The sequence below is a fragment of the Arvicola amphibius genome, chromosome 5 (assembly GCF_903992535.2).
Source record: "Arvicola amphibius chromosome 5, mArvAmp1.2, whole genome shotgun sequence".
Classification (NCBI taxonomy): domain Eukaryota; kingdom Metazoa; phylum Chordata; class Mammalia; order Rodentia; family Cricetidae; genus Arvicola; species Arvicola amphibius.
The window spans coordinates 50,487,352-50,510,000 of record NC_052051.1 but is presented as its reverse complement, the minus strand read 5'-3'; the positions used below and the strand labels follow the sequence as shown (position 1 = coordinate 50,510,000).

Sequence of the window (22,649 nt, the reverse complement as noted above, 5' to 3'; positions counted from 1 at the left end):
TAACCGCACCATTAAGGAATTGCTTCAAAAACAAAAAGGGGGAATAGCCGAGGGCGCATCCCCGCGAGATAGAATATCTCTCGCTCTCTTTACATTTAATTTTCTGACCTTGGATTCCAATGGCCGTTCAGCCGCGGAAAGACATATGGACCACAGACACAGAAATACAGAATTAGTAAAATGGAAGGATGTAATTGATAACAAATGGTATGGACCGGACCCTGTGATACAGAGGTCCAGGGGAGCTGTTTGTGTCTTTCCTCAGAATCGGCCAGATCCGGTGTGGATCCCTACCAGACTGACAAGGATCGTGACAACACTGGAACAGCCTGACGAAGAGCAAGGAGATGTTGCTGCTCCTGATCCTGTTGGTGAACCTGCCGGTTCCAGTTGAATCTGAAGAATCTTATTTCTGGGCTGTGGCCCGTACATGGCCCATTCCAATTCCTGTTCACAATGAGTCCACAATATTGCCACAATTTTTTGTTGATAGTTGCCAATTGAACTTAGTTTGCAAAAAGGTAGATGCACAGGAACAAAAATTTAATCAAACTGTAGTGCCCCTAGCAGGAACTTTATGTTTTACCACAAATCAGAGCACTTCTATCTCAGACTGCATCTTGCTAGATGCCATGAATCTTACTGTAGCTAGAGATCCATTTTTAGAAGATACCCCCAATTTTTTGAGAAAGGCCATTAGCGTAGCCCTGCCTCAGGTTAGATCTGGAGCTAAATCTGGATCTGGCTCCTATTCCGGTTTCAATGATACTGTTAATGTTACCACTTATGGGATCAGTTGCAACCTTACAACGCCCAATTGGGTACAGGTCAGCAAGGTTAATAATAGTGATTCACAGGTTGGCAATAGTAATCATACTAGTAATAATATTTTTTCTTGGTCTGTCCCTAGATGCTCTGGTAATGATTTGAGCTATCCCCCTGAATTTGTGGATTGCAGAGGACGATATGATAAGTTTTACAATAATTCTGGATGGGTTCTTAGGAATCTTAACCATTTTAAGGTTAAAAGAAAACTTATGATAAAGGTTGGATCACCCTTTACTCCGTGGATACTTATGAATTCCAGAGGAGCTATAACTGAGTTGTCTCCATTTGCTACATTTGTTCGCTCTGGAATAATTACGTTAAATAATTATACAGGGATTATGAATCACACTTCTAAAGAAATTAATATAACTAGTGTAGAGAAAAAACATAATACTACTCTACGGCAAACCAGAGTTTGCCTGGATCCTCCCTTTGTCTGGCTTTTGTTTAATACTACAGGGAGTTCAAATAATACTGCAGTTGATTGCAAGAAGGATAATTGCTCTCTGTCACAATGTTGGAATTTCTACCATTCAGGTGCGATTGTTATGCGCATCCCTACCTTTGTGTTTTTGCCTGTAAAAGCCAATCCTAAGAACTTCCCATTAGCCACCCTGGTTCGCCGGAAAAGGGATTTTGGCATTACAGCAACTATTGTGACGGCTATTGCAGTGTCTGCTGCTGCGGCTGTTACTGCAGGAGTAGCTATGGCCAATCAAGTTCAGACAGTTACTATTATCAATTCCGTGGTACAAAAAACCTCGGACGCTATGTATATACAAGAAAAGATTAACCATCAATTAATGTCAGGTATTTTATTGTTAAATAAGAGAGTTGATTTGGTGGAAAGAAATATGTTAGAAATGTTTGATATAGTTACCTTTGGTTGTGTGGATCGTACTAAGCACTTGTGTGTTACCCCCTATACTGCTACCCTTAATGAATCCCGAGCGATTTCTCAATATCTAAATGGCAATTGGACAAGGGAATTGGAACAATTGCAAGCCAATTTTAGTTTGAAGATTTGGGCTTTGAATCAAACCCAGGCGACTATGGTTTCGCTGGGGGAATTTACAGATTGGCTGGTAGATACCTTTTCATATATTAAGGAATGGGCAGGGGTTGGCGTGCTAGGATTAATATTAACTTCGGGAGTGATATTGGCGTTGTTTCTGATTCTAAGGCTGATTCGGGTAAGGAAACGGGAAAAGGTGGCCATTGCACGTGCCCTCGCAGCCTTGGAGGCCGGCAACTCCCCCCAAGCTTGGATCAGCATCTTACAGGACTCCTGACCCTGATCCCTGCTTTTGCACCCGAAGGCCATTGAGCCATTGCACTCGGAAAGAGGGATCGATGAGGTTCCCCTGAATCTGGGGATGTGTTGTCCTGGACAGGAGGTTTTGCACCTAAGAGTGCACTGAGTAGATCCACTCAGGAGATCATGACCTTATGCATATGGGTAGTCCCGCTTATTTTTCCCATCCCTGAGAAAAATGGGACATGTCTACATTTTCAGGGTAAGGTCCTCTGACCTCAGCCTTGACTGTCTTTTAAATGTCATAAAATTAAAAGGGGGGAACTGTGGCGGCCGCACTTACATTTCGCCATTACAAGATGGCGCCGAGGGCTAAAGTAAACAAGTATGTGGCGCGAACTTTTCGCGCCACATCTGCCTAGCAACAGGTTTCCACCAATCCTTTTCTGCCACGTCACCTAATCAGTAGACACGCCCCGTCCTCCTGTATATAAGCCGCCACCCAGCCCGGCTCGGGGGGCCCCCTGCTTCCAGCTCTCCCTCAACCAAGCAGCGCTTCAATAAAGTGTGATCAGAGAAGAATCCTGTGTCGGTGGTGATCTTTCCCCGCTGGTCAGGGCTCGCTCGCCGCAGTGGGAGATACCTCGTTCTTCTTAAGTACGGTAGCTTGGACTGAAAGTCGATGTTCATTTTAGCTGTATCTCCACTTCCATTAACAATGACTTGTCGCGTTTCCCCCTCAGAATCCTGACACTCCTTTTCAGGTGGCTAATAGCCCTTTCTCTGTTCAGTCTAAAATGACCCAGAGGAAAAGTGATCACAGTCAACACTCTCTATACCCAAATTAACAAAAAGCACATAAGGGCACTGTCATGGTGGTGGGTATTATATAAGGCAAGCAATGCTTTTGTTGGAATAAAACAGCCAGCTAAGCACTTTGAAGCATTCGTGATGTTATATGACTTTTGCTAATCTGGAAGATAAGATATGAGCTCACACACCAGAGCTAAGTGATAAATTAATGACAGAGTGAGTGTCGTGGGAGATAAGAAGGGAGCAGGAGTCACTCCTGGTTGTAAGTGTCTTGAGTGAAGAGAAATTTTGATCTGGAACTAGGAGAGGAGACCTGTAATTATTACATGATCAGAGAAGCACAGATTCAAACAGTTTCTCATAGGAACTCTCTTCAGAAACTACTAGAAAGGACTCCAGCAAAAACAAAGGAACAAATTAAGAGCCAGGCACTTGATCTGTGGAACCACGCTTCAGGATGAGAGGGGGAACAGACCTTGAAGTCACAAGACACCCCAAGACCAAGTTCTCAGCACAAAGACGACTTACTTGCCCCAGAGGGACAAAGAGCAGGGAATAAGAGACAGAGGACAAGGGAGAGGGGGAAGGGAACAAGAGAGTAGAGGGAAGGGATACTTGCCTCAGAGGGACAAAGGCTGCCTCTGGATAGAGAGGAGACAGAAGTAGCCTGTAGGCAAATGGCAGTTTATTAAGGTAGAATGTGAAATTCCTCTTAGGATGAGTTGGCTAATTTTGATTGGACATGTTAATTGGGGCAGCCAAAAGGGGGCTTTTGATTGCTGGACTTCAAGACTTTGATAGCTGAACCTTGGTAGTCAACCTCAGGAGGAGAAAGTGGCCAAATGAAAGAAAAGACCTTGGTAGCTAGCTTTAAGAATGTAAGGGAATGGAGAAGAAGGTAAAAGTGACATCCTCAGGCCTGCATTGGCCATGTTCTGGGCTGTGGTGTTCGCCAGGCTCAGGCCTGCTAGAGCCACTTCAACCACCACAGACCAGAGCCAGACCATGGAGAGGGACACCCTGGGGGGAATTATAACTGAGAAAGAGCTAAATGTGTGTTTCCTGTAGCATGTTTGGAACACAATACTAAAAACAATGGGCAAATTAGATGTAGCTCCTATAAAACAATTGGCTTGAGAGCACTGTGGTTTCCAAAGCATCACACTATTCATCTTGGTAATGAATGATAGCTTGAGTCAGGACAAAGGTCTTTCAAGGGAGGACCTGCTCAAACGTTCTCATTAAATAGTCCCAGGACTGGTGTTTAGGACAATGTTAAAAGAATTATCCTAATTCAGAAGGTAAGTTCTGTATCATTTTAAAAGAAATGTCAACACATAATCTAGAGATAGGGAAGGAAATTCCAGCATGAAAAGCCCACACGTTAGAGGCCCTTGTCCTTAAGGAGTGAGACTGGGAGTGGGCGTGTGCAGAAGCTTAGGGAAGGCATCATACCTGTCTCTTGTTCTGAAGAGCAATATATGGAAGGAAAAGCCTTCAGTTAAAAATCAGAGGTGCCTTGATCCTCAGGCAGCAGGCAGAAATGGACACTGGGCCTGGAGTGAGCTTCAGAAACCTACCATGTTACACCAGGAATCTAAAAGACCAATCAAAGGATATAGGGTTCTTCCTTTATGGATTTTGAATCTAATCAATAAGTAGACAATAGACTAGAAAAAAATATACATGTATAGACTGTAGTAACAAGAAATGTGAGTTCGAGACCAGCCTGGTCTACAAGAGCTAGCTCCAGGACAGGCTCTAAAGCTGCAGAGAAACCCTGTCTCGAACCCCCCCCCCAAAAAAAAGAAATGTAAATAGAAAAATATTCTGGTAGTAAACAGTTCTGAGCAGAGGCAGGGCAACAACTTAAGTTTTTTTCCGAATGGCCTCCAGGAGATAAACTGAGTTTTGCTGGGGCCAAAGCTGGGTCTAGAAATGGTTAGAAAGACACAGCGAGCGGGAGTTGGGAGGACCTTGGACTCAACATAGTGTAGAGAACCCTGATGGCTCTTTGGCCTGGAGAGGGAGGGAGTGGGGGTATGGGTGGAGGGGAGGGGAGGGAAGGGGGAGGAGGAGGGGAGGAGATGGCAATTTTTAATAAAAAATAAATAAACTGGAAACAAAAAAAAAAAAGAAAGACACAGCGACCAGAGGGCCGTAGGACAGTTGCTCAAGCGGGAAAATGAGCAGAATGCCTGACCATGCTAGAAATTTCAAAGTTCTGGGCATATAGATAAAATTTAAAGTCTGGGCCCAGAGAGACAGTGGGACAATGAGCTTGTTGCTCAAACCTGGTCACCAAAGGTCAAAGGTCCACCCCTAAGCCCACCTATCGTGGACCGAGCTGACCTCACACTGGCATGGCCTTACACGCAGGAGCACACATACACATCATGTTTTGTGTTTTTTCCTTTCCTTGTAACTTTTCCTTCCTTCCGTTTGTTTGTTTGTTTGTTTTTTTGAGACAGGGTTTCTCTGTGTAGTCCTGGCTGTTCTAGAACTCACTCTGTAGGTCAGGATGGTCTTACACTCACAGAGATCCGTCCATCCACCTGCATCTGCCTCCCAAGTGCTAGGATTAAAAGCGTGTGCCACCACCGCCTGGCTAATAACAGATTCTTTAAAGAGCCTCAGGAAGCAGAGTGTATTGCACACCCACCAGAGGACTGCACTGGCCTGTAGAAAAGGTATGGAAATGACGATCATCCCCCTAATATGTTTAGTTGGCATTTCTATAAAAATGCCTTGGGGCCGGGCGGTGGTGGCGCTCGCCTTTAATCCCAGCACTCGGGAGGCAGAGGCAAGCGGAACTCTGAGTTCGAGGCCAGCCTGGTCTACAAGAGCTAGTTCCAGGACAGGCTCTAGAAACTACAGGGAAACCCTGTCTCGAAAAACAAAAACAAAAAAAAAAAAAAAATGCCTTGGGCCTTCTATTTATTTTGAAATCCAAGTGCATCACAACTGGAGTTCCATGTGTTTGTAGTATACTCCAGACAAAACCGGAGAGTCTATTAACTTCCTTCATTATCCCCTTTGTAAAGTCAAAAAAGAACTGACTTCCAGCCACGGGATCGCCCATTTGCTTTGGCCGAGGAGAAGAGATTTAAAAAACGCTCTGCCGGTTCACTTGCAGAAGGCGAACCGTCTCTCCTTAGGCCGCTAGGCGGAGCGCGGGGCGGGGCGGCGGGCTCGGGGCCTGCAGGGCCTAAAGTGCGAGCAGCGGCCCGGGGAGGGACCCGCCATGGAGCTCCTGTGCGCGCGCGCGCTCCTGCTGCGCGGCCGCCTCCTGCGGGCCCGGCTCCCCGTGAGCGCGCTCCCGCCCGTGCAGAGCCGAAGCGCCGAGGGAGCGGGTGAAGTCCCCGCCCGGGCCGTGGGTGCGGGCGCTGGGCCGGGAACGCGCGCGGGTGGAGGGGAAGCCGGAAAGGAAACGTGCGCGCGCGCGCGGGTGGGGAGGTTGGGCCTGCTCAGGTAGCGGGGCGCCTGGGCCGGGCTCCGAGCGCGGGAGCGAGTCCATTGGGGTCTCCGAGGAGGGGAGCCCGTCGCGGTCGGAGCCTCCGCTAGGCTGCGCTCGAGCCCTTTGTGGAAGGCGGCGCCCCCGTCCTGCGCGGTGGGCTCGTCCAGGCAGGAGCGGTTTTTTTCTTCCCGGGCTGGCGGGCTCCGGTGCTCATTCCGCTCTTGCTTTTTTTCTTCCTGTCGCCATGCCCTGCTCGGAAGACGTGGCCGCCGTCTCGGTCAGCAAGCGGGCTCGGGCCGAGGATGGCTCTTCTCTGCGCTTCGTGCGCCTCTCGGAGCACGCCACGGCTCCCACTCGCGGGTCCGCGCGCGCTGCGGGCTACGACCTGTACAGGTGAGAGCCACGGCCCGGCGGCAGGATTGCAAACCCCTAGCCTCGGTGCAGCCGTGGCTCCGCCGCGGTCTCGCTGAAACTTTTAAGAGTTCTACTTAAGCAAACCCTGTAAGGGATTCGGGCGAGGGGAAAGTAAACGGCTGACTTAAACAAAGCATTGCTCTGCAGCGCGCACGCCACCCTTTGCAAGGGGAAGGTCCGGTGAGCGCGGCTTATCCTTGACAGAGAGGTGACGGTCTGCACGTTAGAAAAGCTACGTGGGAGTCTAGGAAAAGGATCCCTGGACGTTGTTTACATTTCTAAACGGCCATGCAGTCCAAAGACTGGAAACTTAAGAAAGGGGGGGGTCCCAGGCTCAGCCGATGGTCATCAAGCCTCATGACCCGTGTGTATGCATCTAGTATGGCGAGTCTTTGGAGAGATACTAGATACTTTGCACATCTTGTAAGTAAGCTGGGATCTTCTGTGTTTCGGAAGTGACTGGTGTGCACATACCACGTGAAAGGAATGGAGCTAACACAGTTAGTTCTCCAGACTGAATTAAGGCCTCCCGAGTAAGCTCCAGTGCTGCTCATTGTAGTCTCTGACGTTTTTAACAGGAAGGGAGCGCAGCATTTGGTAGGTACACCTTCGGAAATCGGTTTTCATCCGTGTCCATCACCAGGAGCCACTGGGGATGGACACCCAAAATTGGGTGGCCAGTTTTCTCCTCAGCCACCGAAGTTCACAGCCACAGCTTGGGAGGTTTGTTGATCTACCTGGCTGAGAAGGAATGCCGCGCGTCTCGGCGCCTCACCAGTGTTATTCTGCAGGGTCACCCTCAGGAGAATCATATGTGTTAGCAGGTTAGAACTGTGCCTGGCATGGAGTGAGGGCCTAGTGAGTGTTAGCTGTTGTTTGCCAGTTTCTTGGCTTTTCATTTTCTTTCCATAAAGTTTGTGAATTAAGTCTACCTTTCCGCTCCCCGTGCTAATACCCAGCCATTGCTTTCAGAGCCGAAAACGCACAGTTGTGACAGCGTTGGCAGCTACTCGGTCCACTGTTAAATTCAGAGAACTGTTAGCTAAGCTGTGAGCCCGTATTTCTCTCCCACCCCCAGCCAGGGTCTTACCATGGAGTTCTGACTAGCCTGGGCTCACCAAGATCTCTCTACCTGAGCACTAGGGTTAAAGGTGTCTGCCACCACCTCCAACCTAAAGCCGTCTTTTTAAAGCGAAAAGAAAAACTACCTTCTAAAGAAACGTTTTGGATGAGTTAGGAATTTGTCAATATTGTTTATAGGATCTAAGTTTATAGGAAGTAATGGCATAGCTGTACATTTTATATGCATTATCACAGCAAAGAATGCAAACGGTTTAATAAAGGGTGGTGGCTCACACCTTTAATTCCATCACTTGGGAGGCAAAGGCTGGAGGATCTCTTGAGTTCAAGGCCAGCCCGGTCCACAAAGAGTAGCAGGACAGCTGTGGCTGTTATAAAGAGAAACCGTGTCTGGGGAGAAAAAAAAGTTTAATAAATACTTACTTTATTTAAATGTCTTTTTAGTGCCTATGATTATACAATAGCACCCATGGAGAAAGCCATTGTGAAAACAGACATTCAGATCGCTGTTCCTTCTGGGTGCTATGGAAGAGTAGGTAAGTGGTTTAAGAGAACGGTAACTGTCTGCCATCTTAGTGTCGTGTGGGCACACAGCGGAGAGCTGATGCAGGCTTGGGCAGTGTCCGTCTGGCCACACACAGCTATTTTAAAAAACTTCGGTTCTCATGTCTGCGTTTGCCTCTTTTTGCATTTTTACTTCAAATACCTTCTTGAGTCGATAGAGACTCAAGACCCAATTGTTGGTTCTTAAAATGGGAAACATGGGCGGTTTTTAATTGGAGCTTTTTCTAGTAGTATTGTAACTTTGCAAAAGTTAGTCTGCATAGGAGGTTACATTCTTTGTAAATATATTGATGAGCAGACAAATATTTGTGTAAGAAAGTGGGGTCTTATTATGGCTTTGGCATTTTATATTGTGGGACAGAGGCCTGAACCCACACCCACTGAGCCTTGTCTTGCTCTGGGCCCTAGAGATTAGAGCGAGGGGCACTTGTGTGTGTGTGTGTGTGTGTGTGTGTGTGTGTGTGTGTGTACCGTTACTGCTGAGAAGACATGGACTGAGTTTCTGTGACGTGCCACTTGTCTGGAGACAAAGGCTATTCCTTAGATAAGAGACCTGGGCTAATAACACTGTTGCCACACATGTGTAGAGCCTCTAGTAGTACTTTGCCCCTTAAAAAGAGGAAAATGGGTTCTGCAGGTCTGTAGCATTGCTGACTACACTTTTAAGGTCCCCCAGCACAGGAGAAAACTGAGTCCACAAAGTTGCCTTCTGACCTAAATGCGCGCACGCACGCTCACACACACACACACACACACACCCCATGCATGGTCATAATAAGTACATATAATTTAAGAACTAGTCAGAAGGCTTCGGATTGAGCTGTGCTTGCTCACTTTCCAATTCATCCCAGCAACCCATTGCTCCCTTCGGTACCACGACCAGTCATGTGACTGCTTTGGGTTTGCTTTGAATTGAAACGGCGTTGACTTTTTCTAAACTAGCCTCTTCCAACTTTGGTAGTATGGTATATAGTAAAGGTGTTCTTTAAGAGTGATCTGCCGACATTAAGGTAAAAATAAACACCTTAGAGGAGACTGTGGTACTTTAAGTTATATCATAAATAGTTTATCTATTTCCCCTTACCATTGAAAGTGACCACTGTTTTTCAATTTTGTTTTCAGCTCCACGGTCTGGCTTGGCAGTAAAGCACTTCATAGATGTAGGAGGTAACATTTATTTCTTTATTCTGTGAGATTTTTGTAGTATCCTTGCCTCTAGGAATCTCTTAAGTCTGAATAGGCAATATTGCTGTGGTTTCAGATACTATTTGATAATGTCTAATTTCTACTGATCATATATGAAATGCATGTTGTCTTACTAATAGCAGGCACTGTCCAACAAAGGGTTTTGCCTTGCTGTACTGATAATCTGTATTTAGCACAAAGATGAGAAAAACCTTTTGTGTGGTTATTGAATTAGAGTTTGCTGAACTATTAAGCAAAAGGTTCTAGTTAGACGGCTCTAACTTGTAAGAATTTTCTTAGCTTTGGAAGAAAGGCCATGATTATTTTGCAAAATGTAGCAAGGTTCTTTGCCCCACAGTACCAAGACTAACTATGGTGCTTTTCTCCATTTCTCGAAAGTGTCTTTGGTGGCACCTGTTTCTCTTGTCACCTTTGGGCAGTGTTGCCTTGTAGCTACAGGGTTTCTAACTGTGCCTCTGTAGGTAAAGAATCTTCCTGATTCTTTACTTTCCTGACATGATTCTTATGTGTATATTTATTTAATATATGTGAGCATTCTGCATTTGTGCATACATGCGCAGTGTGCATGCCTGGGTCTCTCGGGGACCAGAGGACTTCATCCCCTGGTCCTGGTGTTACAGAAAGTTGTGAGCTGCCTTGAGGGTTCTGTCAGCTGAACCTAAGATCCTCTCCAAGACCAGCAAGTGCTTGTCGGCCCTCCTGAAAGGATGATGTTTCTGAGCTCGTTTAGGGCACATGACCTCACTGCTGTGGTGCCAGACTCTAGACCTTTCTTTGTCTTCATCCAGTATTTTTGACTGCAGAGACACTGGTCTTGAGATACCTGCTATGCTAGATTGTCTTGTAGCCATTTTTACAGAACTGTGTCAAGCGGGTTTTTTGTTTGTTTTTGTTTTTTTAAACGAGAAAATTGGCTTAGAATTGTGTTTCTAATACCACTGTCCTCACCAGTGGGATCAGAACTGCCCTGTCCCCTCACTGTCTGTCTTTATTGTTCTTCCCAGTGTGGGTATGGGCTGCTTAAGCACCAAGGGTTGGTTGCCCGGACTTGTCTACCCGCGGGCCTCCTGTTTTGGAAAGTACTGGTGTCTCCCATGGTGGCACTAGGTGGCACTGTGGGGCAAGGCAGATAGCCTAAACAGTTTTCTGTTGTGTGTAGCCTTAAGGTTGGTATTTACAGAGTTTCTTGGATTGACAATTCCCAGGACTTAGTGAGTTACATTTAATTTTCAGAAATACTTTTTATAGACTGGAGAGATGGCTCAGCAGTTAAGAGCACTGGCTGCTCTTCCATAGGAGCTGGGTTCAATTCTGAGCATTGCATGGCAGTTCACAGCTGTCTGTAACTCTTATGACCTCCTCGGGCACAGAATGCATGTGGTGCATAGACATCTACCCAGGCAAACCACCCATACACATAAAATAAAAATTTAAAAAAATTACTAATTCAAATATAGCCACTTGGCTAACTTAAAGTTATAAAAGGTTTTGTATATTTTTATTGAAACTTCAAAGGGTTTTGAAAGGGACTATACTCATCTGTATAATAGAATTTAGTGTGCCTGCCTCTGAGGGGTACGAGAGCTAAGTTATGCGTGTGAAGCAGCCAACAGTGTTTGGCACATACTTTAATTCAAGTTAACAGTTCTGTCTCCTAAGGACGTAGCAGATTTTTATGTGGAAACTTCTTTTTCCCCTCCAACCTTGTTTCTAAATTCTGTTCTGCTTAAACCAACTGTCTGGGGGGACATCATGTAGTTGGAAGGTTAGTTTGCCTGGTGGTTGGTGTGAGGTTCTTCATAAAATCATACTGTGGTATGTTCTTGGATGCAGAATATCTAAGGAATTTTTCCTGGTTCAAGTTTATCATAGTTGGCCACTGAAGGGAGATGCTGTTAGAAGCCTCAGGCTGGAAAGAAGGGTCAAAAGGAAAAGTTGACTCTGCAAGACTGTGTTCTGAATTTACATCTGGTAGGTGTGGAGCCTTTCACTAAAGTTTCCAACAAGGACACGCCAAAGGCTTGACACAGAAAACCTTGCCTGAAGTCGATTACCGACTGCCAGCTCCAGTGCCTGCTTTCTCCAGTGATAACTTTCCAAGGTGCTCGGCGCATTTTCACGAAGAGATATTAGAACGCACTGATCTTCATGCAGAGATTGCACACAGGGTTCACCGTCTTCATGCAGGGAAGATCAGTCTTGTGGGGGTTTTGTTTACTTGCCCTTTATTCTCTTCCTTCCTTCCTTTTTTTTTTTTTTTTATAATAGTGGTACTAGCATTGACCCCAAGAACTCACACAAGTGCTCTCCTCTACCCCCTTTTTTTTCTTTCTCTAGTCCTCTCTACTTGTAGTGGCTTTGTGGGTTCTAGGAATTGAGCTCAAACCCTGTAAGAGCAGCCGGTGCTCTTAAGTGCTGACCATGCCTCCAGGCCCTCTTTTCCTGTCTTCTTAAGAGAAAATCTCATTAAGTTACCAGGTGAGCCCTGAACGTGGCAGTTGTTCTGCACCTGCCTCCCAGGCAGCTGGCCTTGAAGGCCTTTGCCACTGCAGCCAGCGTTGTTTTGGTTTATTTGCTTGCTAGTAGATTTTCACATTTTCATGTTCCGGGCATATAAAATGGCATGGCCTGGTAGGATTCTAGACCCTGAGCTGTTTGGATGCTCTCAATAGGAGAACTTTACAGATACACAGTGGAGAATATATATATGTATGATAGAAAATTATTATATTTACAACTCATGAAAAAACATAAAAAACCATAAACAAAATATGGAAATGTATGACAAGTGTCCATTGTACATATGGAAGGAATGTCCACCCACAGGGAATGAAAAGACCATGGAATCTTTTATTTATCATTGGCCAGTAGGTAAAAGGCTGTTGCCATCTGGTCCTAGCACAAACTCAGCTGTGCCTCTTTTATCTAGCAATGTATGTATGTGTCCATCCTTTGACCCAGGATAGTTCCTGTGACTTACTAGAGATAGCTCTGATGTATATCCAAGGCTCTTTTGTGTATCATAGCTAAAGCCTGAAAGCAGCATGTGTGTTTGTTATGTATGTAAGATAACTTTCTGCACTTCCCTTCTACATAGGCATTTAAAGGAATCTCTAGAATTTATGCTGTTTCATCAGTGAATAACTGATTCTTTGGGGCAGAAGAATTAAAGTAATTTAATTACTCTTAGAAACTTTATTGCTGTAATATTGGTTTTTACCCTGTGCATAGTGTTACTGTTTAAGTAATTTAATAGTTTCCTAATAACGCACAACCAAAAGATTTGGAAGTCAGTCCGGGTTATCTTACACAGACTCGTTTGTAATCAGTATTCTTATTAGGCTGTGCCTTGGAGGTCTTCCACAGTGGAAATTCTCCAGCCTTCTGTGGGCATTCGTTCCAACATGGGACAGCACACACTTATCCTGGGAGTTTCCTTGCATTATTCCTGCAGCTAACCTTCCTCCAAAGAGTATGAGAATGCTGGCCCAATCTTTCTATCAGTTCTTTTCCTAAGTATTGAAGAGTAATAAACTGATAATAAAGAAAACCTTATATAGTATTTGGATTGGTGAAAGGTTTGTTGCTATTCTAATAGAAATGAAGGGCTGTTAGCCACGTTACCTGTGCTTGTGGGAACACATCAAGTTCCAGACTCCCGGATGGCTTGGGGCAAATCTGAGGCTTGCATCTTCTGGGCTGTGGCAAGAACCTAGCTCAGGTTTCTTGTAAGGATCCATTTAATTTTGTAATATCAAACATATACTAATCAGATATTTAAAAATAATCTTGGGCCAGCAAGATGGTTTGGCGGGTAAAGGTCCCCACTGTCAAGCCAGGTGACTGGAGTTTGCACCCTCACGGTGGTTGGGAAGAACTGACTCCCATAGTTGCCTTCTGACCTCCACTCATGCTGTTGCAACAACAGCCAAAATTTTAAGAGAACTCATTAAGCTTACCAGCCAGTGTTAACTGAACTCTCGTAGTTTTAAAAAGGATAGTGGTTTGAATTGAAAGGGAAATATCACAGCACTTCTGCCCCATTTTCTTGTGCAAGTGGACTATTCTAGCAGCTGCAAGACTGCTACGTAGCATGTCACCACTGACTTTTCCCCTGCAGGTCGCTGGGCTCGGGATGTCGTTTCTCTGATCTAATCAATGAAAGCCCAGATCTTTCTCTACTGGTCTTGTAGCATATGAACTGGGAAGTCGGCCCGGAGGTCGGAGAGGATGTTTGCTCCACTCAGCTTGGAATACAAGACGCTTACCACTTGATAAGCATTCAGGACAGATTATTGGAACATGCTATTAAAATACTTGTTTTTTAGTAATATCATTTGTTTTCAGACTGTGTAGGACCAAAGTGAAATTCACTTGTCAGGTGTAAGAAGAAGAAGAATCTGAGGAAGTCTTTGGAAAAGTAGTTTTGAGATAATCTAAGACACCTGCTGTTCTGATGGCATAAATCAAAAATAACTATTCTAAAATTATTTTAAATAATTTCATTTAAATTATTCCTTCCGCCAGCTGGTGTCATAGACGAGGATTATAGAGGAAATGTTGGTGTCGTGCTGTTTAACTTTGGAAAAGAGAAGTTTGAAGGTGAGTTAAATATGTACATTCTCCTGTGTAGGAAATTGTGAGTTACCTGTGTTAGTAAAACTGACCCTAGTTCTCACTGAATAAGACGGGATAGAAAATACATCCATAAGTATCAGTAGTAATCTGTGGGTTTTTTTTTTTTTTAAGTAAAAAAAGGCGATCGGATTGCACAGCTCATTTGTGAACGGATTTTTTATCCAGACTTAGAAGAAGTTGAAGTAAGTGTAACTGCCGAGTGGAGAAGGATTGGCGTCTCAGAGTGCAGAGGAGGGATGTTTGGGAGCGTGCCGTGTGTAGCTAAACAGTCTGCGTGACCCGTGCTAGTTAAGCTAGATTGGTTTTTCAGTGTGAGACTGTCGAATGTTTTCATCTGGAAGGGCGCAGCCTTTCGGATGGTGGGGTGACAGGGTTTGCGGGTTGTCCGGAGAGCTGTGACTGATGATTGGCGTGCCTTCCTCCTGTCTATGGTGGGGTGACAGGGTAGGCTAAGGGTTTGCGGGTTGTCCGGAGAGCTGTGACTGATGGGCATGCCTTCCTCCTCTCTTGTCTTTCAGACACTGGATGATACTGAAAGGGGCTCAGGAGGTTTCGGCTCCACTGGAAAAAACTAAAAATTTGCTAAAGTGTTTTGCTGTGTCCGCGCTCTAAAGAGGAGCTTCAGTTCTGGTAGCATGCTGTGTCCTAGGGTACAGGAAGGGGGACCTGTTATGTCACATGGTAACGTCTCTTCTGCATCTGATGGTCGCCTGTGAGGGTGGCACTGAGAGGCAGGCTTGATGAAACCAAGTATGCAATTTTTTTATTGTATTATTTAAATTCTAGTCCTCTACTGGTTTTGCTCTAATTGCTTTATTGATTGTAAGTTTTTTGTTTGTTTGCTTGTTTTTTAATTCAATAAAGTTGAAGTCTTTAGCAGAAGCTGTCTTTTACATAAGCTGATTCAAGAACCAAAAAGCGGTCAAACATGACTCTGGGCTGTAACAGTGTAACCCCACCACCACCACCACCCCACCCCCCACCACCACCACCCCCTCCCCGCCCTGCCTGGCAGGTCAGCTATTCAGGGTCTCCTGAAGGGGCGCTAACCTGCAAGACATGAGCTGGAGAGAGGAAGGAAACCAAGCAAGATTCTATTGTCAAGGTCTCCGTTTATTGGGGTGAAAGTTACAGCTTATATACCCCTTGAATGGGGTGGAGGTAGGTAGGCAGGAACTCTGCAGGGTTAACTGAAGGTTATCAGCTAGCACCTGGTGTGAGCCGAAGCGTGTGATTCATTAACATTGGAGTAAGGGGCGGGTTCCATTAACAGATGTGATCCATTAGCATTGGAGTAAGGGGTGGGTTCCGTAAACATCCTTAGGGCAATGACCTCTGCTATCCCTGTAAGGACAATGGTCCCTGACGTAACAGCACTTGAAGACTGAGTCAGGAGGATTCCTGGGAGTTAGAGGCCAGCCAGCACTGCTGTGAGATGCTGTGTGAGGAGGGGGCGGTGTTGTGGGACTACTTTGGTGCTGTGGGACTGAGACCGTCATTGGAGCCCACAATGGGCAGACTCTAAGTAGGACGTGTGCCAGTGGGGGAGGGGCTGCACCCAGGAGCAGAAGGGACTCAGAGGGACCTGAATCACTGAAAGCTCACTGTGTGGCATGGCACCTGCTCCTTACATCCTGGACCCAGAGCACACTGCAAGCTGCTCAGCTGGTCTGGAGTGCCTCACTGTGGATGAAATAGGAGGGGATTCTTCCCTGTACTGCCATTATCACACAGTTCCCTGACCCAGTAGAGGATTATCAGCCTCTAATTACTTTCTCTAGTGGTCCGACTGTCTGTGTCCGCTGTAGCCTTAAGGTAGTGTCAGAATAGAAATCGTAAAGATAGGCCAATTTTAGCACTAGTAATGATAGCGCTGTAACCCGTGCCTGGACAGTTCAGTTATTTTCTGTCGGTGTAAACTATACTCTCCCACCCTACTCTCAATAACCAATCTGATCATTTTAGCTGAGAAATGCCTTGTTTTTTTTTTTTTTTTTTTTTTTTTTGTTTTGTTTTTTTTTTGTTTTTTTTTTTTTTTTTTTTTTAATCATCCTAAGAAGAGGTGGGGATGGGTATCTTCCCCAAACAGAAAGTAAAATGCTTGTGTGTGTTCAACTTCCCCACTGGGAGGCTGGCTGTGTGCTCAGATGTTCCCATGCTGCGTTTTTAAGTGAAAAAGGAAAGGCATGCCCTGAAAGTCTTACAGAGCCCTGAGGGAGTGCATGAAAAACTGTAAAAGCTGTTTATTTGAAACTATGTGGCTAAATTGGGAAGTTGTTTTTTTTTTAATTAAGTAGATCTGTGGAATAAGTCTAGTACTTGTATAAGATTTTAGACAAAATTTAATTAATAACATCATTGTGTTTTGGTCCTGATTTTAAAATGGGTTTATGGGAGTGGGGCAGATGCCATAGTAGCTACTGGTCATGATCTAACTCCTACTGAAGCCCCCAGTGCCAGCTTCTCACCTCCTTGGGCACATGGATGCATGCAAATATGGACATACACACACAAATATAAAACAATGTTTAAAAATAAATCTCTAGGAAAATACACTCTAAAATACTGCTTATTTTTGCCTGTTGTAGTTGGTAAGTTTTTTTCCTTTTTGTAAATGTCTATAAATTTTAAAAAAATGACCAAAAAAAGTTTAAATTTTTATATATATCTTTTAAACTGCATTTTCCTCTGATTTATTTTTTTTAACTATTCTTGGGGAGTTTCACATGTACCCTAATTCCACTTATCTCTCCATCCCCCCAAGTCCTCACCCCTGCAGTGCCCCCCCAAAGGAAACAAAGTAATCAAGCAGGCAAACAAACAAGAACAAAACAAGCAACAACAAAAGTGTTTGCTTCTCCTTTCCCAGCTCTCCAAACACCTCCACTCATCCTGGTGGCAATCATAGTACACACACCCTTTTGTCTTCTTAGCTTCACTAGCAAATCTTTGCACTGAGTCGCTGGTCTGGTTCAAGGCCTCTGGTCTCTGGCACACCATCACTGGATCCTCACTGGAACTCCTGGGATAGCCTGTGGCTGCTCCCGAGTCTTGGAGATCAGGACCAGTCCCTTCCAAGCTCCAGCTGGTTCTACATGGGGTAGGGTGTAGGCCTGGGTGGTAACTGAGCTGGTCAGTCCTGGCCACCACCTGCAGGCCAGGAGCTGGAGTCAGCCCCCCTGGTTCACCCTCACCTGTAGTGAGGGATAGGCGCAGCTCTCCTGAGTGTAGGTGTCAGCTCTCTTGCTGTGGTGTCCAGCGAGAGGCAAGACAAGCTTTCCTAGGGTCAGCAATTGTGACATCCAGATGCAGCTGCTACCAAGGACCATGTCTGGATTCATGGTCCTACCTCAGCTGGGATCTGGGCTAAAGTCTGAGTCCCATATTGCCATCAAAGATCACTTAGAAGCCCAGTTGGAACCGCGGCTTTGGTGGTCCTGGTAGCCATTTGGCTGCCAGAACCATCCCGACCTGAGTAGCCAGGATGTCATCTGGGTCCAAGCTGCTACCAAGGGCCATGTCTGGATCTGTGGTTCAGCTGTAGCTGGGGTCTGTGTTGATAGTGGCCTCATGATGTCACCTCAGGGGACCTTAGGAACCATGCCAGATGAAGTCAGAGGGTCATGCTGAGCTAGTTCCTATGAATACTTTTAATACAGAAAACGTGTCTAGGTTTTTAAGAAAAACAGCAATAAGTAAACTGAATTGGGGAACTTTACAGTCAAGGTTAAGTTAGGTTCTTAATAAACTTCCAGCTCTCCGGGTTTTTTAATTGCAAAGAGAATATGTCTCATGTCTGGGTGACTGCCCAGCTTTTAGGTCCCAGACTGTGGCCATGGCAAAATGCTGCCACCTGGTGGCAGCTTTTTAAAATGAGTCTGAATTTGGGAGTAAAAGCACCACCTTTCAGGTTTCTGTGTCTAGTGTGTGGGTGCTTACATTGCGCTCACTCAAATTTCGTCTTTTATTCAATTATATAAATATAACAACTAAGATAATGAACTGTCACACGCTACCCCTGTGACCCTAAGGTCAGCATTTAATATATTTAACAAATCATGCACAGCAAAATTCGCTCGGCCAGTGATAGCAGTTATCCTCAGGAAAGTAGTTTAAAAACGGCCTGGCGATGCACACCTGAGATCCCAAACTTGTGCAGACAGGAGGATCACAAGCTTGAGGCCCACCATCGTCTCAACTTGGAAAGGGTGACGGAGAGGTAGGCAGATAGAGGCACAGCACAATTGTGATCAGAAAATGGCAAAGGCGAAGCAAACCAGACTAAACTGGTGTGGAATAGTGTGTTTTCAGCGGGAGTTTGCAGGGCTAGTCTGGAGGGGACACAATGCCAGGGAAGCTGCAGCTTGCTGTGAAGCCATGGAGATCACTGGAGCTGAACATCAGGACTAATCTAGCGTCTGACAACTTGGATAAGCTGTCACCAGCAGCCATATCGTGAGCAGAGACTGGCCAAGGAAAGATTGCTGCAAGTGGACAGAAACCAAAACCGTGGTGAGGAATGAACATAAGACAACGTGGGGAAGCGAGCGGTTACAAATGAACAGACGAGCAAGGGAAAGCCGAGGTGTGCTTGTTTCCTACCAGTCCAGATGCAGCAGTCACAATGTTGGGATACTAGCCCTGCCGCAGCTATCGTGATGCTGGGATATGAACCTCCCTGCGGTTATCGTGATGCTGGGCTTGGGTTCTTGAGTGGTTCCTCTATCCCTTCCCCTTCCACAGGTGATGTGAACCCCACTTTCCAATGAGACGAACCCTGAATCAAAGAGGAGGCTGGACTTTAGTCACATTATACAAGTACAAGCTCGGTGGTTATCCCTAAGGGAAGGGGAACAAGACAGAAATGGGTTTCCATAGGCTGACTCGCTGTGTTGGAAAGGACACTATACTTAGGTGGTTCAAGACACGGTTTCTCTGTGTTGCCCTAGCTGTCCTGGAACTCACTCTGTAGACCAGGCTGGCCTCAAACTCACAGAGATCTACCTGCCTCTGCCTCTCGAGTGATGGGATTAAGGTGTGCACCACCACTGCTCGGCTCGAACTGTCCTAGAGAAGTGATATTTTGATACCAGGGGTGATATTTTGGCAAGTGGTGGAGAAATCAGGACAATTGACAGGAAACTGAGGAAATATATTGTAGGGAGGTGGGGGGGGGGCAAAAGCAAATAGGAATAAAATCCCCACAGCTGCATGCTGGGAGATGGCAGGGGCAGCAGCACTAGGGAAAAAAAGCCACCATTACACCAGGGTCCTGTCCCAGGGGGAGCATAGAGTGATTCTGTAATAGCTAGATAATGTAAGTCAGAAAAGAAGCTGCCTGTTGGCTGAGATTATCTCAGAAGAAATGAAACACTTTCACAGTCAAAAAAAAAAAAAAAACATATACAGCCAAAGCAAAGAAGTTGTCTGATGACGAAGCAATAAACATCAGAAGGTGAAGTTGAAAGTCTTCATTTCAGTTAACTGATCCCTGCGCCCAACTCTCTGCCAGCCTGTCCTGGAATGTTACCAGTCTCCATGGAATGGAAACTGTTAGTCTCCTAGGAAGGGTGGGTAAAGAAAATGGTACTGGCAAAAAAAGACAAGAAAAGTTTGTTCACACATTTGGAGACAATAGCACGTGCCAACTGTGACATACCCACTTTAACATCGCTTAGGGATATTTTGGAAACAGGGTGAAAGCCAATTCCCCCCCCCCCCCCCCCCCAGGCCCTAGTTTGCTTTCCTATCCCTTAGGGCTAGAAGACATGGAGACATAGCTTCCGCCTTGTTAATTTATGTAGCTGTTGAGTGGAGATCTCGCTTCTGTGCACATTTCAAAAGGAGTGTTTCTGATGGATAAGCACACCTTTGGGGAGTTTGAACAGGAGCCAAATCTCAACCAGACCTTCGCTTAGACGAAGTCTTGTGTGTGTGTGTGTGTGTGTGTGTGTGTGTGTGTGTGTGTGTGTGTGTGTGTGTTTCCCAAGTAGACAACGCTGTTAAAGGAGCTGGGGCCAGCTGAAGCTGCGGCATGGTGAGGGTGCACCGCACTAGCCCTGAGTGCAGGCCTGTGCCCTCATTGCTCAGGCTTCCAGGTCAGCCAGGGCTGTGTGAGCTGTGATACAGTTAGGGGAAAGGACCACAGGGATACAGGGTGGGTTTTTCAAGGTTGTTTTATTTGGCCCAGCACAGTATCAATATTGAATGTCTTGTTATGGAGGTAAAATAATTGCCCATTTGTTCTTTCTTACAACTTTTCTGTAGAGTTTATTGTTCAGACTTTGAAGTCTCGGTCCTGGGCTCCTGAATTAGAAAACACAGGAAGAGAAGGGCCTTTATAAGCATCATGTGAGCCTTTCAGAGTTATTTTTATGTAAAGGAGATAGATAGCCCACAAACCTGGGCTGGACTGCTTAGGGCGAGGGTGGCAATCAGTTCCTTTGTCTTAGTTTCTGATGGGCCCAAGAGCAGCCTGAAAAGAGGAGGCAGGAAGTTAGAAGGGACTCCTCAATTATGAAAGAGGGGAACCTCCAGACGTGGTAGCAGACTGATGGGAGAAGAACCAGAGAGACATTTCCTGACTTGGGTATTGCCAAGAGACTTGTTTTTTAGAAAATGTTGGAGAAATCCCAAGCATAAGTGAGAGGGGCACAGAGGAGCCAATGTCTCCCACGGTTCCAACGGCCCTCACAGGTGATTGCTTCCCCCATCACTCTAATGGCCCACTTCAATTCTTCCCCTCCCCACAAATCCCACACTTCATAGCATCACGGATGACATTCTAATCTGTCTGCTGAATCTTTTAGTGTTACCGCTCGCTGCCCCTGTACCCACACCCGGTCAAGTGGAACACTGCTATCCATGCCAGTGGTTGATGTGGGATTCCCCTCTGTGTGCTATGAATAAGTTTTTTATAACCATAGGTTATTAAATAAACTGTTTCAGCCAGTGGCTTAGTAGAATAAAGCCAGTGGGAAATCTGAACAGAGAGATATATAGAGAGAGTACATAGAGTCCAGAAAGAAGCCATGGAGTCGTCAGGGGAGAAAGACATGAGCCGCCAGTCGGAGCCTTGCTGATAGGCCACGAGCCTTGTGGTAACTATAAAATAATAGAAATGGGTTAATTTAAGATATAAGAGCTAGTTAGCAATACACTTAAGTGATTGGCCAAGTAGTGATTTAAATAATATAGTTTCTTTGTGATTATTTCAGGTCAGGGTGGTCAGCAAATGAACTAACAGCCTCTGTCAACAAGTGGTGCTTTGGAGGGGGATGAAATGAAGAAGAAAAGGATGCTTCAGTCCAAGTGGGGGAAGACAAGGCCAGTAACATTTCATACAGCGCTCTGTGTGCACAGAACTCTTGGGAATCTGGACAATGAGTGCTAAGATGGGGAAGGAGATCCAAGGGGTCTTGTGAGGAGTTTCGGGAGAGCCTATGCCCTGTGCGAGTGTGCAGGTTATTAAAAAAGATTCTTAGTCAGGTGGTGGTAGCACACGCCTTTTGTCCCAGCACTCCGGAGAAGACCAGCAATAGAAAAGAAGATTCCTGAAGACTTGGGGAGAGTAGACAGCTGGCACTGGGTTATAGCTGAACATTTCCTTGAAAGAAAAAATATTAAATTTAAACGTCATCTTTCAATTTCCTAGTAACTAATTTCCCTTTCTGTCCCTTTTACAATCCTGTGCATAGACACCAGTGCTTGTATCCCCCAGGATACTTTCCTGAATCTTGAAACTCTGAAGGAGCAAGGTTCAGCGGTCCTAACCCCTACTAAGATCTCTGTTAAAAAATAATCCTTAAAAAGAGCCTCTCTGCTGGCGCAAAGAACTCCAATCAAACCAGATTAGATCAAATCAAAAATGCCCACATTTAATAAATGCTACACTCCCGGGTGGATGGGGATAGCATGGTGGGGAGAGGAGCCCACACAAACCCATGTGTTCCCCCCCCCCACTTCCACCCCCCACGAGCCTAAATAGCCCATGGGAGTGGTCCTGATCCTCCCTGGGGAATGTCAGCACTTGGCAGGCTATGAATTGGAGTCCAAGTGCTTGGCAAGCTGGGAATTGGAGTTCAAGTGCTTGGCAGGCTGGGAATCAGAGTCCAGACCAGGGCAATTCTGAGGCCAGGGGCTGGGGTGACAGTTCAAACTCAATATTACATTCCAGACTCTTTGGATATAGGAATGTTAGAGGGCTGGGGTCTCACTTTTGACCAAACATCCCAGAGTCCTTGGATATAGGGGCATCGACTCAAGTCTGGCTACTTCCTGCAGGCATGGGGCAACATGGGAGAGGGGAGAGCAGGGAGTTGGTGCGCTCACGTCCAGCAAGAGGTGGCAGCAGGAGTAACCTGTAAAATATGCTTGAAACTTGCTGGGCTTAGT

The 22,649-nt window shown here is 45.8% G+C and overlaps 1 protein-coding gene across 1 annotated transcript; it reads left to right on the top strand.

Annotated features, from left to right (window-relative positions):
* Positions 1-6,114: 6,114 nt before the first annotated feature.
* On the top strand, positions 6,115-15,137 carry Dut (deoxyuridine triphosphatase). The gene is made up of 7 exons (XM_038330493.1): positions 6,115-6,249; positions 6,614-6,746; positions 8,292-8,383; positions 9,534-9,578; positions 14,145-14,219; positions 14,367-14,437; positions 14,774-15,137. The coding sequence occupies exons 1-7, from the start codon at positions 6,141-6,143 to the stop codon at positions 14,828-14,830; spliced, it is 582 nt and encodes a 193-aa protein (XP_038186421.1). The 5' UTR covers positions 6,115-6,140; the 3' UTR covers positions 14,831-15,137.
* Positions 15,138-22,649: the final 7,512 nt, after the last annotated feature.